Below are 13,904 nucleotides of genomic sequence, written 5' to 3'. Positions count from 1 at the left end.
GTTTTTAGTTGGAGTTCAGTTTCTAGTTAGAAATAAAATATTAAAGATGTAGATATGGTTTTAATTATTGATGATTTTGATTGTTTGTGATTCATGTGTGACAATAATTAATAAATCACTCTCTTATTAATCTGATTGCAGCTCATACAGATCAGCAGTTGAGTGAGATGGAAATACGCAGCCTAACAGACATATCTGGGCCATCAAGTGTAACATTATATAACTTAACTGTACTAAACAGGTCTTATGTTGTGTTTTCTGAAGAGAAGAATCAGCTACTCCACAGTTACATGTAGTAGTTAGTTTGTGTTAATATTTCTAACAACGATCTCAGCTGTATGTAAGAATCAGAAACCTTTTCATTCCCAAAGGATTTTGAGAATTAGAGCAGAAAACACTGGAAAGAAGAAACTAACTGTAGAGAAAAGAGTCTCAGAATCAGAGCTGATCTTCGGGGGGGGGGGGGGGGGAAGGGGAAAAAAATATTTTTTTTTTTTTTTTTTTTTTTTTTTTTTTTTTTATTTTTTTTTTTTTGTTGCAAAAATTCTTTTTGGGGCTGTACAACACTTCTCAATGTTCATCATTTCTGTCCCTGAAATCCTTCTCTGAAACATGTTTACTAACAGTAAATGTAACTCTGTTAATGTGACGGTGTATCATGTACTCACATTTAGTATCAGTGTATAATCATAGTATTAGAAAGTCACAAAGAGAACAACTGATGATGTACGGGCTCCTAAAAGGAGAATTCAGACTGACCACAAAGTCAAGTTTGTCTCTATTTAATTTGTGAATGTGACTGTTGAATGTTTCTAAAGTTTTTGTTTTATTCAGCACAAAATACTGAAAATAAAGAAACAAGCTCGAGCTAACTAGGAATGTACAAACAAACTAGATTAATTAAAATTTAAATTAATTGCCAACTATTTTGATAGTCGATTAGTTGGTTTGAGTAATTTTTTGATTCCAGCTTGTTAAATATGAAAATGTTGTAGTTTCTTCTCTCCTCTGTGACAGTAAACTGAATATCTTTGATTTGTGGACAAAACAAGACATTTGAGGACGTCATCTTGGGCATTTTGGGAAACACTGATCCACATTTTTCACCATTTGACATTTTAGAGACCAAACAACTAATCAGCAAAATAATCAACAGATTAATCGACAATGAAAATAATCGTTAGTTGCAGCCCTAAAACCAACTGTGTGTGTTAATATGTAACAGTACTGAACTATAAACTCATTCTAGCTTTTATATCTGTAGACTAATGAAGTCGAGTTTCAGTGGGAAGTTTTCACTCAGTTTGAAACATTTCCAACTTCAGCAGATTTCTTCATCTCCATTTCCTTTATGTTCAGTCTGAACACACATTCATTTAAAGAAAAAAAAAGAATAACATATAGGTACAATTAAATGAATATGAAAATACAACTAGTAAAAATCTCACCATTGACATAAATCCTTGTAGAAATCTGATGGCGGATTGTCTTCTGAGTGGCTACACAGAGATAGAAGTCAGCCCTGGTCACAGTAGTGGTGAGAGTGATGTAGAAACGGCCTCCTCTCTCTGAGACTTGGGGCTCCTCAGCAGGAAGGATCTTTCCAGCACTGTCCTGCCACTCTACTTTAGGTTTTGGAGAGCCATGAACTTTACACTGCAGCAGCACTCCATCTTCAGTTTTACGTATTCTGAAAAATGGTTTTGGAGCTGCACCGGTGAACATAATAGAAACAATAGATTAAAATGGACAGTTATAGTATTAAACATGTACTATCGGGAGCCTCAATTACACATTCCAGGCAGCAATGTCTTAAACACCTTTAACTTCTTCCAATATGAGCTAGATTCAGACTTCTATCATGGCAAAGCACAGATACAGTGAAAAACTAGGGGTGTAAGAAAAAATCCATACACTTAAGTATCGCAATATTTTATTTTGCAATACTGTATCAATTTTCAAAAAGGCAATATAGATTTATTTATTTTTTTACGCTCAAAAATATTCATGTAAGACAGTGGTTCCCATTTATGTTGTGTTTAAACCCTGTACTGCTAGATGGCTATGCTGAGATGCACCCCTAGTGTCCTTGCCTAACAGTGCCTGACTTTTTCTTAGAAGCTAACAATGTAGCTATGGCTGAACTTTGGCCGACTTTAGCATATAAAAATTAGCTCACTAAGAACCTGGGAACCACAATCCCAAACTGGCAGTTGGATTTTCTGTGTACTGAATTATTAAACTTAAACTTCTTTGACTTTTATGAACATCATGTCTTTTTTTTAAATTAATTTTTCTAAAATTATACTTTAAAAAAATCCCAATATATCGTCTTATCGAACAGTATCGAAATATATTGCAATTTATTGAATTGTGACCCATGTATCATGATATGCATCGTATCGCCAGATTCTTGCCAATACACAGCCCTATGAAAAAACTTTCTTTACTTCTGTGAGATTTGTTTTGCTTCAGAAAACATTATGTATCAAATATGAAACATAGCATATTTAAAGTTATGCAAACCCATTGTGTCAATAGGTCTGAATTGTGTTAGTCTTAGATTTTGGATATCGTAATATCGTTATATGACATAAGTGGTGTCTTTTCCTGGTTTTAAAGGCTGAATTACAGTAAAGTGATGTACTTTTCTGAACTTACCAGACTGTTCTAGCTCTTCTATTATTTGCCTTTTCCCCACTTAGACATTACGTCCACATTACTGATGATTATTTATCTAAAATCTAAGAGTGAAGATATTTTGTTAAAGCACCAATTGTCAGAATATGCCGCAATATTGATAATGAGGTATTTGGTCAAGAGTATCGTGATATCTGATTTTCTCCCCATTGCCCAGCCCTAAGATTAATAACACATTATGATTCAACAGCACCCACAAACTACAGTTTTCCAAAATGACCATAAAGAATTAACACCTCTCTGAAACGGTTTCTCTAACAACCAATTATTAGAACCTTCATAGGATTTATTCCTGAGTGCTTGGTCTTAGCTATGTGCACCTAATACATTGAAATTAAGTGGATGTAGGTTGCACTGTTTTTTCATTGGGATGGATGAACAACAAAACGTGACCAATGCACAATTAATCCTATTTTTACCCACTGACTGAAAAAATAAGTTGATTTTAATAAACATTTAGGTAAATAATTAATATTTACACAAACGTAAAATACTTTGATTATAAATGTCACAGTATGGTCCAAAGATTTAACGTTTTTTTTTAATAATATCAGTCCTGTGATCACATACATGTGAGAAGTAGAGAGTAACGTTATTAAAATCAGGACTCACCTCGGATGTTTTCCCCTGTTCTGTCTTTTAAGACAGGATCTAAAAAGGTAAAACAAAACATTAGTGCTTGTGAAATATTTATATTATTAACTATATATATAATATTAACTTGACAAACAGTTAAAAAGGCATCTTAATATCCTGCTCATTAAGCAAACTCCTTTAACTGTTTAATAAAAGTACTCACCAAAAACAAGCTTAATGTAGAATGTTTGACGTGGATGAAGACGTGGAAAATCACAGGTGTATTCTCCACTGTCAGATAGCTTTGTATTTCTGATAATTATGGAGGTGTCTTTTTTCTGATTCTTACGTTTTGGTTAGTTTTTTTAGGATATACTGTATTCTAATTTTTATTTTTCATAACCTTTATATATACTGTATATTTTTCTAATTCTTACGTTTCACACTGGTCTTAAGCATGCAATGAAACATTAATAACATTGAACTCTCTTTTTCCCAAATAATGTTGAACATCAACTATATAGGCCTTTCTCTCTCTCTGCAGATTGTGGCCTTTCAATAATGTGATTGTATGAACTTCAGAGTTGAGCTGAGTTAGAAATGTTCCAGACGTGCTTTTCTCTTCTAGTAAGATTCCTACCATGACTTTCACTTCCTGGACACAAACTAAGAACAATTTGAAAACAACTTTGCCACAATATGTAAGGTGACAAAAATATCAATGTTGTCTTCTGTCCCTGAATGGTCAGACAAATAAATAAATATTCTTCTTGGTCCTGGTATTATACAGATTAAAATGTTTCAGTATTAAGAGACATATACATGATCAAAATGAGCCCTTAAAGAACAGGCAAAACCAAACATTAGTTAGTAATTGTGAAGTATTATCAACTTGAAAAACAGTTACAAAGAAATTGTATTATCTTACAGATATATTTAAATGTTTAAAAAAATGAGCACACATAATGAAAGTACTCACCAACAACAAGCTCAATGTAGAATGTTTTACGTGGCTGAAGATTTGGAAAATCACAGGTGTAGTTTCCACTGTCAGATATCTTTGTATTTCTGATGATTATGGAGGCGTTGCCATGTTTCAGTTCATCTTGAAAATGAGAGACTCGACCTTTGAACTCTTCACTCTGACCACCTCGGCCGTTGTTGTAATGAATGCCTCCGTTATACAGGAACACCTCCTTCAGACCATCATCTTTCTGAGCAACTTTCTTCCAGTCAAAGAGTTTAAACTCAATGTTCTCCTTGGTGCTGAGAGAGCAGGGTAACACAACATCAGCCCCTCCTTCTACTTTGATGACTGCTGGCCCTGAAAGATAAAATTATGTATTTATCAGTATGTTTACATGCAGAGTAATCAGCCATCGGAGGCGCACGGTTTGTTGTAAAGTTGTGTTAAGTGTGAGCAGTCAGAGAAAATAAATACTGTTGGCCTGTAAACTGTCTGTCTGCTGTGGTCTGTGCTGAGGGTAACCCACGGTGACAGCCAATCTTGCTACATAACCTTTATATTTATTTTTTTTCTAATTATTATGTTTCACACTGGTTTTAAGCATGCAATGAAAATTTAATAACATTGAACTTTCTCTTTTTCCCAAATACTCGGCATAGGTCTTTCTCTCTCTCTGCAGATTGTGGCCTTTCAATAATGTGATTGTATGAACTTCAGAGTTGAGCTGAGTTAGAAATGTTACAGATGTGCTTTTCTCTTCTAGTAAGATTCCTACCATGATTTTCACTTCCTGGACAGAAACTAAGAACATTATTATTTTTATAAGGTGACAATATGTCAATGTTGTCTTCTGCTCCTGAATGGTCAGACAAATAAATAAATGTAGGTTAACACCACTGCTCTGCAAAGAAACAGATCTAGTAAACATCCTATGAACCTGTTGGCATTACAGCTCTTATTATTGATCACATACTGTCTCCTCATCAGATACAGCAAGTAGAAACACTACACAGTTTATTCTACTTCAAAAAAAGGAGAATAGAAGAAAAACAGAGAGTGAGAGAGAGAGAGAGAGGAGAGAGAGAGAGAGAGAGAGAGAGAGAGAGAGAGATAGGAGGGGAGTAAAACATGTAACTTTCTCTGGTTTAAATATTTAAATGTGGGGCTCTTAGCCTAATAAATACATTTTAAAATTCACACCAAACCTCAAACCAGGAAGTGGAGAGCTGGCAGGAAGTAACATGGGGAGATTGGGCAGTATCCCATAATAAACACACAACTGTTTGGATTGTTTCCAGTTTCTAAAATGTGAGGATTTTTCTGCATTGAGTACTTTTACTACTTTAAAGCCTACATTTTCCAGTGTTGTAATATTACCTTCATTTAAGTAAAGGATCTTAATACTTCTTCCATCACTGCTTATCATATTTTGGTTTCTACTTTAGCTTATCAAAAAAAGAAGCTTCAGGCAGTTGGCAGCATACATCCGTGGTTGGCAGCGGATGGACAGTTTCTGGGAAATGCACAGAGCCCCACCTTCTCATGACAAAATGGGGACCACACACACACGCGCATGCAGCAGAAATGACGCCACAGCTAAAGTTACTAAACTATCAATATTTTTGATCTGTGCTAAATATTAGAAAATATTTTTATGTGACAGCAGCTGAGCAGCATCATTACAATTCTGTTTCCAGACCTCTGCATGTTTACAGGTGCTTCAGACATTTAAATCAAATAAAAAAATGACATTTGCAAATACATAACTCAGTGTAATGATCAGTTTTCTTACCATTTTGTTGAGCAGACGTGATTCCAGAGCGAGTCAGGAGGCAGAGACACAGAAGAGGAAGAAGCTCCATCGCTGTCGATGTCTCCTAAAGATCAAACATCACTTTAGTTAGTTTGTCTTGTGCATGGGGGATAGTTCAGGGCTTGTGCCCTTTTCCATCTATAAAGACAGCATGTGAGGGGAGGAGCTGAAGGTGGAGCCCAATTTGTTCATGCACTGGTTGGGGAGTTGTCTGGCAGTCGTGAACATGAAAATAGCCTACTAAAAAAAGTAAAAGGAAGGTTAAAAAGTATTAAATTAGCTTAATAAATAGAAGGGAACAATGAAAAGAACAATAGATGAGCTATGTAGAGTGTAAATGAGGTCAAGGAAATGATGTTAGTGTGAAAATGTAATTGTGGGTTATGAATTGGGATTATCGTGGTTTGTTTTGCAGGATTATTCAATTTATTTCAATTCAATTTCATTTATAGTGTCAAATCATAACGGGAATTATCTCAGGACACTTGGAGGATAGAGTAGGTCTAGACCACACTGTATAATTTACAAGGACCCAACAATTCCAGTGATTTCCCCAAGAGCATGCATGAATGCGTAAGTGCGACAGTGACGAGGAAAAACTCCCTTTTAGGAAGAAACCTGGGACAGACCCAGGCTCTTGGTATGTGGTGTCTGCCGGTGCCGGTTGGGGCTGTCATGAACAATGGCAATAATAGTCACAATAAAGATAATGACTAGAAGTAGTAGTTGTAATAGTTCATGGTGTCGTAGAGCACAGCAGGGCGTAACACGGCATGGCAGAGCGTGGACAGGTCATAGCAAGTCGAAGCCGGGCATTGCAGAGTGTAGCAGGGTGTAATACAGCACAGTAGGGCGCTGAGCAGGACCACGGCGATAGCTGGCACCATGATGTAGGTGCCATCATGATCCAAGGAAATATGCTGGGCGAAAAAAAGAACACAAGGACACCCACCCCCGCCGGTCTAGTCGAACGCTGCAACTCCTCACTCCCTAACTATAGGCTTTATCGAATAGGAGAGTTTTAAGTTAATTCTTAAAAGTGGTGATGGTGTCTGCCCCCCGAACCCAGATTGGGAGCTGGTTCCACAGGAGTGGAGCCCGATAGCTGAAGGCTCTGGCTCCCATTCTACTTTTAGAGACTCTAGGAACCACAAGTAACTCTGCATTCTGGGAGCGCAGTGCTCTAGTGGGACAATAAGGTACTCAAGATATGAAGGTGTTTGACCATTTAGAGCTTTGTAGAAGAAGGATTTTAAATTCAATCCTGGATTTTACAGGAAGCCATTGCAGAGAAGCTAATACAGGAGAAATATGATCTATTTTCTTAGTTTTTGTCAGAACACGCACTGCAGCATTCTGGATCAGCTGGAGAGTCTTAAGGGTTTTATTCGAGCATCCTGATAATAGGGAATTACAATAGTCCAGCCTGGAAGTAACGAATGCATGGACTAGTTTTTCAGCATCATTTTGAGACAGGATGTTCCTAATTTTGGCAATGTTACGAAGATGAAAAAAGGCTGTTCTAGAGGTTTGTTTTAAGTGGGTGTTAAAGGATATATCCTGATCAAAAATAACTCCTAGATTTCTGACAGTAGTGCTGGAGGCCAGGGCAATGCCATCCAGAGTAATTATATCTTCGGTTAATGAGGTTCGAAGGTGTTTAGGGCCCAGCACAATAACTTCAGTTTTGTTTGAGTTTAACATCAGAAAATTGTAGGTCATCCATGATTTTATATCTTTAATGCATACTTGAAGTTTAGCTAACTGACTGGTTTCGTCTGGCTTGATTGAAGCCAGACGAAATATAATTGGGTGTCATCCGCATAACAGTGAAAGTTAATTGAGTGTTTCCTAATGATATTGCCTAGAGGAAGCATATATAAGGAGAATAGAATTGGTCCAGCACTGAGCCTTGTGGAACGCCATGGCTAACTTTAGCGTACCTGGAGGATTTATTGTTAACATTAACAAATTGAGATCGGTCAGAGAAATAGGACTTAAACCAGCTTAGTGCAATTCCTTTAATGCCAACTAAATGTTCCAGTCTCTGTAACAGGATGGTATGGTCAATAGTGTCGAATGCAGCACTAAGATCTAGTAAAACAAGTACGGAGACAAGTCCTTTGTCTGAAGAAGTTAGAAGGTTGTTAGTAATTTTCACCAGTGCCGTCTCTGTGCTATGATGCTTTCTAAATTCTGATTCAAAGTCCTCAAATAAGCTATTGCTATGTGGAAAATCACATAACTGATTGGCGACTACCTTCTCAAGGATCTTCGAGAGAAAGGGAAGGTTAGATATAGGTCTATAGTTAGCTAAAACCTCAGGATCGAGGGTGGGTTTTTTCAGAAGAGGTTTTATCACAGCTACTTTAAATGACTGCGGTACATAACCTGTTAATAGAGAAATATTGATCATATTGAGTAATGAAGTGGGTAACGCTTCTTTAAGTAGCCTCATTGGGATGGGGTCTAAGAGTCAGGTAGATGGCTTAGCTGAAGAGACCTTTAACATTAGTTGTTGAACGTCTATAGGATAAAAGCAGTTTAAGTATATGTCAGGTCTAGTCGTTCTTTCTAGTGGTCCTGCATTTAAAGGTGAACCGTTAGAAGTTGAGGGCACAAGGTGATAGATTTATCTCTAATTGTTTTAATTTTATCCTTAAAGAAACTCATGAAGTCATCACTACTCAGAGCTAGAGGAATAGATGGCTCAGTACAGCTCTGGCTATCTATCAGCCTGGCTACAGTGCTGAAAAGAAACCTTGGGTTGTTCTTATTTTCTTCTATCAGTGATGAATAATAGTCTGCTCTGGCCTTTCTTAGGGCCTTCCTATAGGTTTTGAGACTTTCTTGCCAATCCAAACGAGATTCTTCCAGTTTGGTGGAACGCCATTTACTTTCAAGTTTACGCGAGATTTGCTTTAATTTACGAGTTTGGGAGTTATACCAAGGTGCTAGTTTCCTTTGCTTCATCAACTTCTTTTTGAGGGGAGCAACAGAGTCTAAAGTCGTCCGTAGGCAGGCCGTAGCACCATCTACACAATTATCAATTTGGGAGGGACTAAAGTTTACATAAAGGTCCTCTGTTTTATTAAAGCACGGTAATGAGTTTAGTGCTGTTGGAATATCTTCCTTAAATTTAGCTATAGCACTGTCAGATAGGCATCTAGTGTAGAAGCTTTTATCTAATTTCGTATAGTCGGGTATTAGGAATTCATAAGTTATTAAGAAGTGGTCTGATAATAAAGGATTCTGCGGGAATACTATTACATCTTCAATTTTGATGCCATATGCCAGCACAAGGTTGAGGGTGTGGTTAAAACAGTGCGTGGCCTCATGCACACTCTGACTGAAACCAATTGAATCTAGTAGTGAGTTGAAAGCAGTACTAAGGCTATGCTGTCAACGTCCACATGGATATTAAAATCACCTACAATAAGTACTTTGTCTGATTTAAGGACTACACATGATAAAAACTCTGGGAATTCCGATAATAATTCAGAATATGGGCCTGGTGCTCGGTAGACAAGAACAAATATAACTGGCTGTACTTTTTTCCATGTTGGATGTTGAAGATTAAGAACAAGGTTTTCAAAAGAGTTATAATTTATCTTCATTTAGACTAACATATTCTTCATGGCCCAGCCAGGTTTCAGTAAGACAGAATAGATCAATTTGATTATCGGATATCAATTTGTTTACTAGTACTGCTTTAGAAGACAGAAATCTGATATTTAGTAGTCTACATCTACTTTTCCTATCCTGTTCTATCATTGCAGTGGTAGTTTTAATTCCAATTAGGTTGTTAAGTATAGCCTCTCTTTTGGTTACCTTTGATTTAACTGATCTGAGTCGAGGAACAGACACCGTCTCATTTTTTGAGACAGGCTGTGGCTGACGTGAACTGGATGCTAAATTGACTATGTTTGCAGTCAATGTCTTATTACTTAGGGGATTCACCACTTTGTATGGTCTATTGTTGATTATAACTGGAATAGTACTAGTCGTACATGTTACCCTGCAGAAAACATTTTCAGATTCATCGACTTGTAAAGTGTCATTAGGATCAATACCTGGGGGGCATGAATCTGTGATATTTTCAACAGAATGTTAAAAGAATGCTTTCAAGTTCAACAATGTCCCACATTTTGTCATTTCACATGTAGCTTACTTAGAGCTCTGAAAACAAAAAAGGAAGTAGGTTATGAATGTTAGAGACAGGCTTTAGATTACATGTATCTCATATATTAGCTTTTATCCAAAACAACTTACAAAAAGTGCATTCAGCCACGTGAATACAACCGCAAAAAGTGCAAGAGTCATGCTACTACCTCAACTGAAAGTGCTACATTTAGATACAATAAAACCTTTTTTTCAAAAGTTGCTTTTATGTGACCCATGGCGTTTCCTGTTATTTCTTTCTACATTTCACTTTTGTTTCTTTAACCTTTATCTATGGCTTCCTGAGATAAATTTGTGATTTGTGATATTGGGCTATATAAATAAAATTTACTAAACTACACGTGACCTGGCACCAGATGGCAGTGTACAAAAAAATATCATATTTACTGAAACAGGTCAAATGGCTCCTACAATATACAAAAATAATATAATATGCATTTACTTTGTAATTTTCTTGTTTACATTAAAATAAATTTGTTGATAATCTCCTCGAGCATGTTCTAGTTAAAAGTTATTGGTTTTAATATTGCATAAGAATAATCTTTCACAAAATTCATTACTGATCAATTACTTACTTACGCATTTGTGCAATTTCATTTGCACAAATGAAATTGAAAGATTTTTGTGCAAATATTTATGAACAGTATATTATGTCCGACTATTCTTGTAACTTAAAGAAACTGACGATCTGACATTCATGCCCACCTCTGCTGTGATTGGCCAGCTGTGCAGAGGTGTATCATTTAAACTTCTCTCTCATTTGTTACACAACTTTTTATGACCCTTTTCATGTGAACAACCTAGTTCGGTTCAACATTATTAATATATTTATTATTCCCCTCTCTATGATGGAAAGGCTGAAGACTTTTGTTTGATGCTGCCTTTAAATAAAAAAAAAATTAAACCATTTCAAATGTATTACACTGCACTGTACAAATGTTATGTTAAATGTACACTCGGAATGTAACTACATATGTTCAGTAGATTGGTCATAGACTAACAACTCATTCTCATGAATGGGTTTGTATGATATTGTACAAATAATTATGCACAACAATTCGTATAATAACCTACAAAATCATGTGACTGCCGGCCGGTCATGTGATGCCAGGTACAGAGCTCCGTGAGTCGGTTGTTTCAGCAGCTGTTGGTGGCTAGCTGAGAACAGCCTGAGACTAAACATAAAGAACAGTTCAATGTGTTGCTAAAACACATGAACAACTCAAGGAGGAATCTTACCAATAATAGCCACATAAATCTCAGCATGAGTCCTCCGGTTGGTTTCCTCCTGTGTGACGACACAGCGACAGCAGCCGGTCTTGGTCACAGTAGTCTGGAGGGTGATGTGGTATCTGTCTCCTCTTTCAGAGACCTGCGGGTCTTCAGCAGGAAGTTTGTTTCCATCTCTGTCCTGCCACTCTACTCTAGGTTTGGGAACAGCACCTCGAACCTCACACTGCAGCAACACTCCATCATCTGTGGCATCAATAATGTTGATGTCTGGCTCTGGAGCAACTGTGAACACAGGATAAACAATAACTACAGAATCATTACATTTAGGCTAATTTTCTTTATAACTGTTGAATGAAAGCACTCACCAACAACAAGCTTAAGGAGGAACATTTGATGAAGACGTGGGAAATGACAGGTGTAGACTCCACTGTCAGCCTCCTTCTTATTTCTGATGATTATGGAGGCGTTGCCGTGTTTCAGTTCATCTTCAAAATGTGAGACTCGACCTTTGAACTCTTCACTCTGACCTGGACGACCGTTATTGTAATGAAAGCCTTTTTCATACATGAACACCTCCTTCAGACCATCATCTTTCTGAGCAACTTTCCTCCAGTCAAACACTTTTGACTCAACGTTCTCCTTGGTGCTGAGAGAACATGGTAACATAACATCTGTCCCTTCTTTCACTATGATATATTTTGGTTCTGGAAGATAAAAACATATGTATTAATCAATATGTTTATCTGCAGATTAATTCATTATTAGGGCAGAAAAAAAGAGCATTTGAACACGTCACTAGAATCATTCTACAACACCAGTTAAAAAAAGTAATTTGTAGTCTAAGTTCAGGGTTCGAAATGAGGGGGATCTGGGGGGGTCCCGGACCCCCCATAAGTCATTAGGGACCCCCTATAAGAATTTATTTTTAGATTTTGGGGGGTCCCCGACAAATATTTTTAACATTAAAAATGATTGTGAAAATTATAGGTCTTTAGTGACGTTTTATATTTATAACAATAATTTATTTATTTCCTAGCGCGATTGGGCAGCAATCAGGGCAGCTAATAGCATCACAGATTGTTGTTGTGGTCCTCCGGCGCATACAGTACAGTCTATGGCGCAGACACGTATGTTATTGTTGAACGCGGCAAAAACGAAGCCTCACAAAGAGTGAAATCCCTAATGAAAATCCTGTAAGTGCTTCGATTAGGTTTATATCTCCATAATAATTGCTTATTATAGTAAAATATTTGGAGTTGGTGTTCCTATATTAAAAGTTGCATTAACTAACTTAGATACCCAGTGTAACGTAATGATTAGAAGAGTGCGTTTGTCAACGTTTCTTGCTAGCTGTATGTGTATGAAGCGGTATCACAGCCAAATAATCTGCCAGCTAACAGCAGACATATAGCAGTTAGACTAGTTATTCAAAGCTAGCATAACAACCTACTTGTCCAGTCAGTGATTACGAAAGGTAGCGAGGACTTAATTCAAGTCTGTGAGTTGATTAAAGTGAATGTAATTTGAGCATGAACGAGTGTACATGAGCGCTTGGTAAGCTATCTAGGAAGCTAATATTATTTTTCTTAATTTAGAATCCTGCATCATGGAGAGAGAAAGAGAGGAAAAAGAAAGATCACTGACTTTTTTCCACTTTGTCATGTCAGGGATTTATATAAGGTTCTGTAACTTTGTTGCTCCAGAATTAGAGGGTTACCTGTTAGATTATAGCCAATCCACTTCTCCAGACACCACTACAATACTGGGACTAGCCCAAACCATGAAAAACATCCCAAGACCATTATCCCACCTTCAAAATATGTTAATATAATTTTGCCTGCAGTATATAGTGTAGCAAGGTAGTCTTCAGTATTTTTTATAATTACATTTTAGGGGACCCCCCAAGAGTCCTAAGTCATTTCGAATCCTGTCTAAGTTATAGGATTTATTAACTGTATTTTAAAATTGTAGTTCATTATGTAATTTAGTCAACAATTAGTCATAAGACCACTAATACAGTAATACCTCAACAGTATCCAAAGTTAGTACATGTAGCCATGCAAGCAACGAAACACAGCCAAGAAACACTGATTATAGCCTCTTTTTTATATATGCAAACATGCAGAGCAGCAATAAGACAAAACAACAATCATGATGGAGAAGAACAATCAGATCAATAACCTGTGCACTGAAGTGTTACTTGTGTTATTGACGCTAACAATTAGTAGATTAGTCGCTACTGCTGATGATTCAGCTAATTACTAGTGACTGGCCCTGTCTGACTGTCTGAAGCAAGATAATGAAAACTAATCTAGGCTACAAAGTTAGTCATTCTTACCGTTTTCATCACAAAGTCTTTTCCCGGTCAAACACAGAAGACACAAACACAGCAGATCCAGAAGTAGCTCCATAGTTGTTGTTTAATCAGGTTAT

The 13,904-nt window shown here is 36.8% G+C and overlaps 2 protein-coding genes across 4 annotated transcripts in view; both read right to left on the bottom strand.

The window, feature by feature from the left end:
- The window catches only part of LOC120557670 (butyrophilin subfamily 2 member A2-like), a 28,616-nt gene extending 22,423 nt beyond the window's left edge, over positions 1–6,193 (bottom strand). For all 3 annotated transcript variants that reach the window (XR_005638992.1, XM_039798217.1, XM_039798216.1), the window contains exons 1-4: positions 6,036–6,193; positions 4,256–4,600; positions 3,313–3,351; positions 1,449–1,709 (exon numbers count right to left, since the gene is read on the bottom strand). Coding sequence is in view for 2 of the 3 variants with exons in the window: in XM_039798217.1 (XP_039654151.1) it covers positions 1,449–1,709; positions 3,313–3,351; positions 4,256–4,600; positions 6,036–6,105 (715 nt within the window). In the remaining variant the exon portion in view is untranslated. The remainder of the gene's footprint in view (positions 1–1,448; positions 1,710–3,312; positions 3,352–4,255; positions 4,601–6,035) is intronic.
- Positions 6,194–11,460: 5,267 nt separating this feature from the next.
- LOC120557678 (butyrophilin subfamily 2 member A2-like) lies at positions 11,461–13,904 on the bottom strand. Its single transcript, XM_039798231.1, has 3 exons — positions 13,810–13,904; positions 11,837–12,175; positions 11,461–11,753 (listed from the first exon to the last, which is right to left on the bottom strand). The coding sequence occupies exons 1-3, from the start codon at positions 13,880–13,882 to the stop codon at positions 11,461–11,463; spliced, it is 705 nt and encodes a 234-aa protein (XP_039654165.1). The 5' UTR covers positions 13,883–13,904.

The sequence above is a fragment of the Perca fluviatilis genome, chromosome 4 (genome assembly GCF_010015445.1).
Source record: "Perca fluviatilis chromosome 4, GENO_Pfluv_1.0, whole genome shotgun sequence".
In the NCBI taxonomy this organism is placed as follows: Eukaryota; Metazoa; Chordata; class Actinopteri; order Perciformes; family Percidae; genus Perca; species Perca fluviatilis.
This window is presented reverse-complemented; position numbering and strand designations above follow the sequence as displayed.

Bases quoted from the DNA above. Each gene is read 5' to 3' on its own strand.
- LOC120557678 (XM_039798231.1), bottom strand. From the start codon at position 13,882: ATGGAGCTACTTCTGGATCTGCTGTGTTTGTGTCTTCTGTGTTTGACC. The intron at 12,176-13,809 runs GTAAGAATGACT...TTTATCTTCCAG, and splicing joins AAGACTTTGTGATGAAAACG to AACCAAAATATATCATAGTG. The intron at 11,754-11,836 runs GTGAGTGCTTTC...CTGTGTTCACAG, and splicing joins CCTCCTTAAGCTTGTTGTTG to TTGCTCCAGAGCCAGACATC.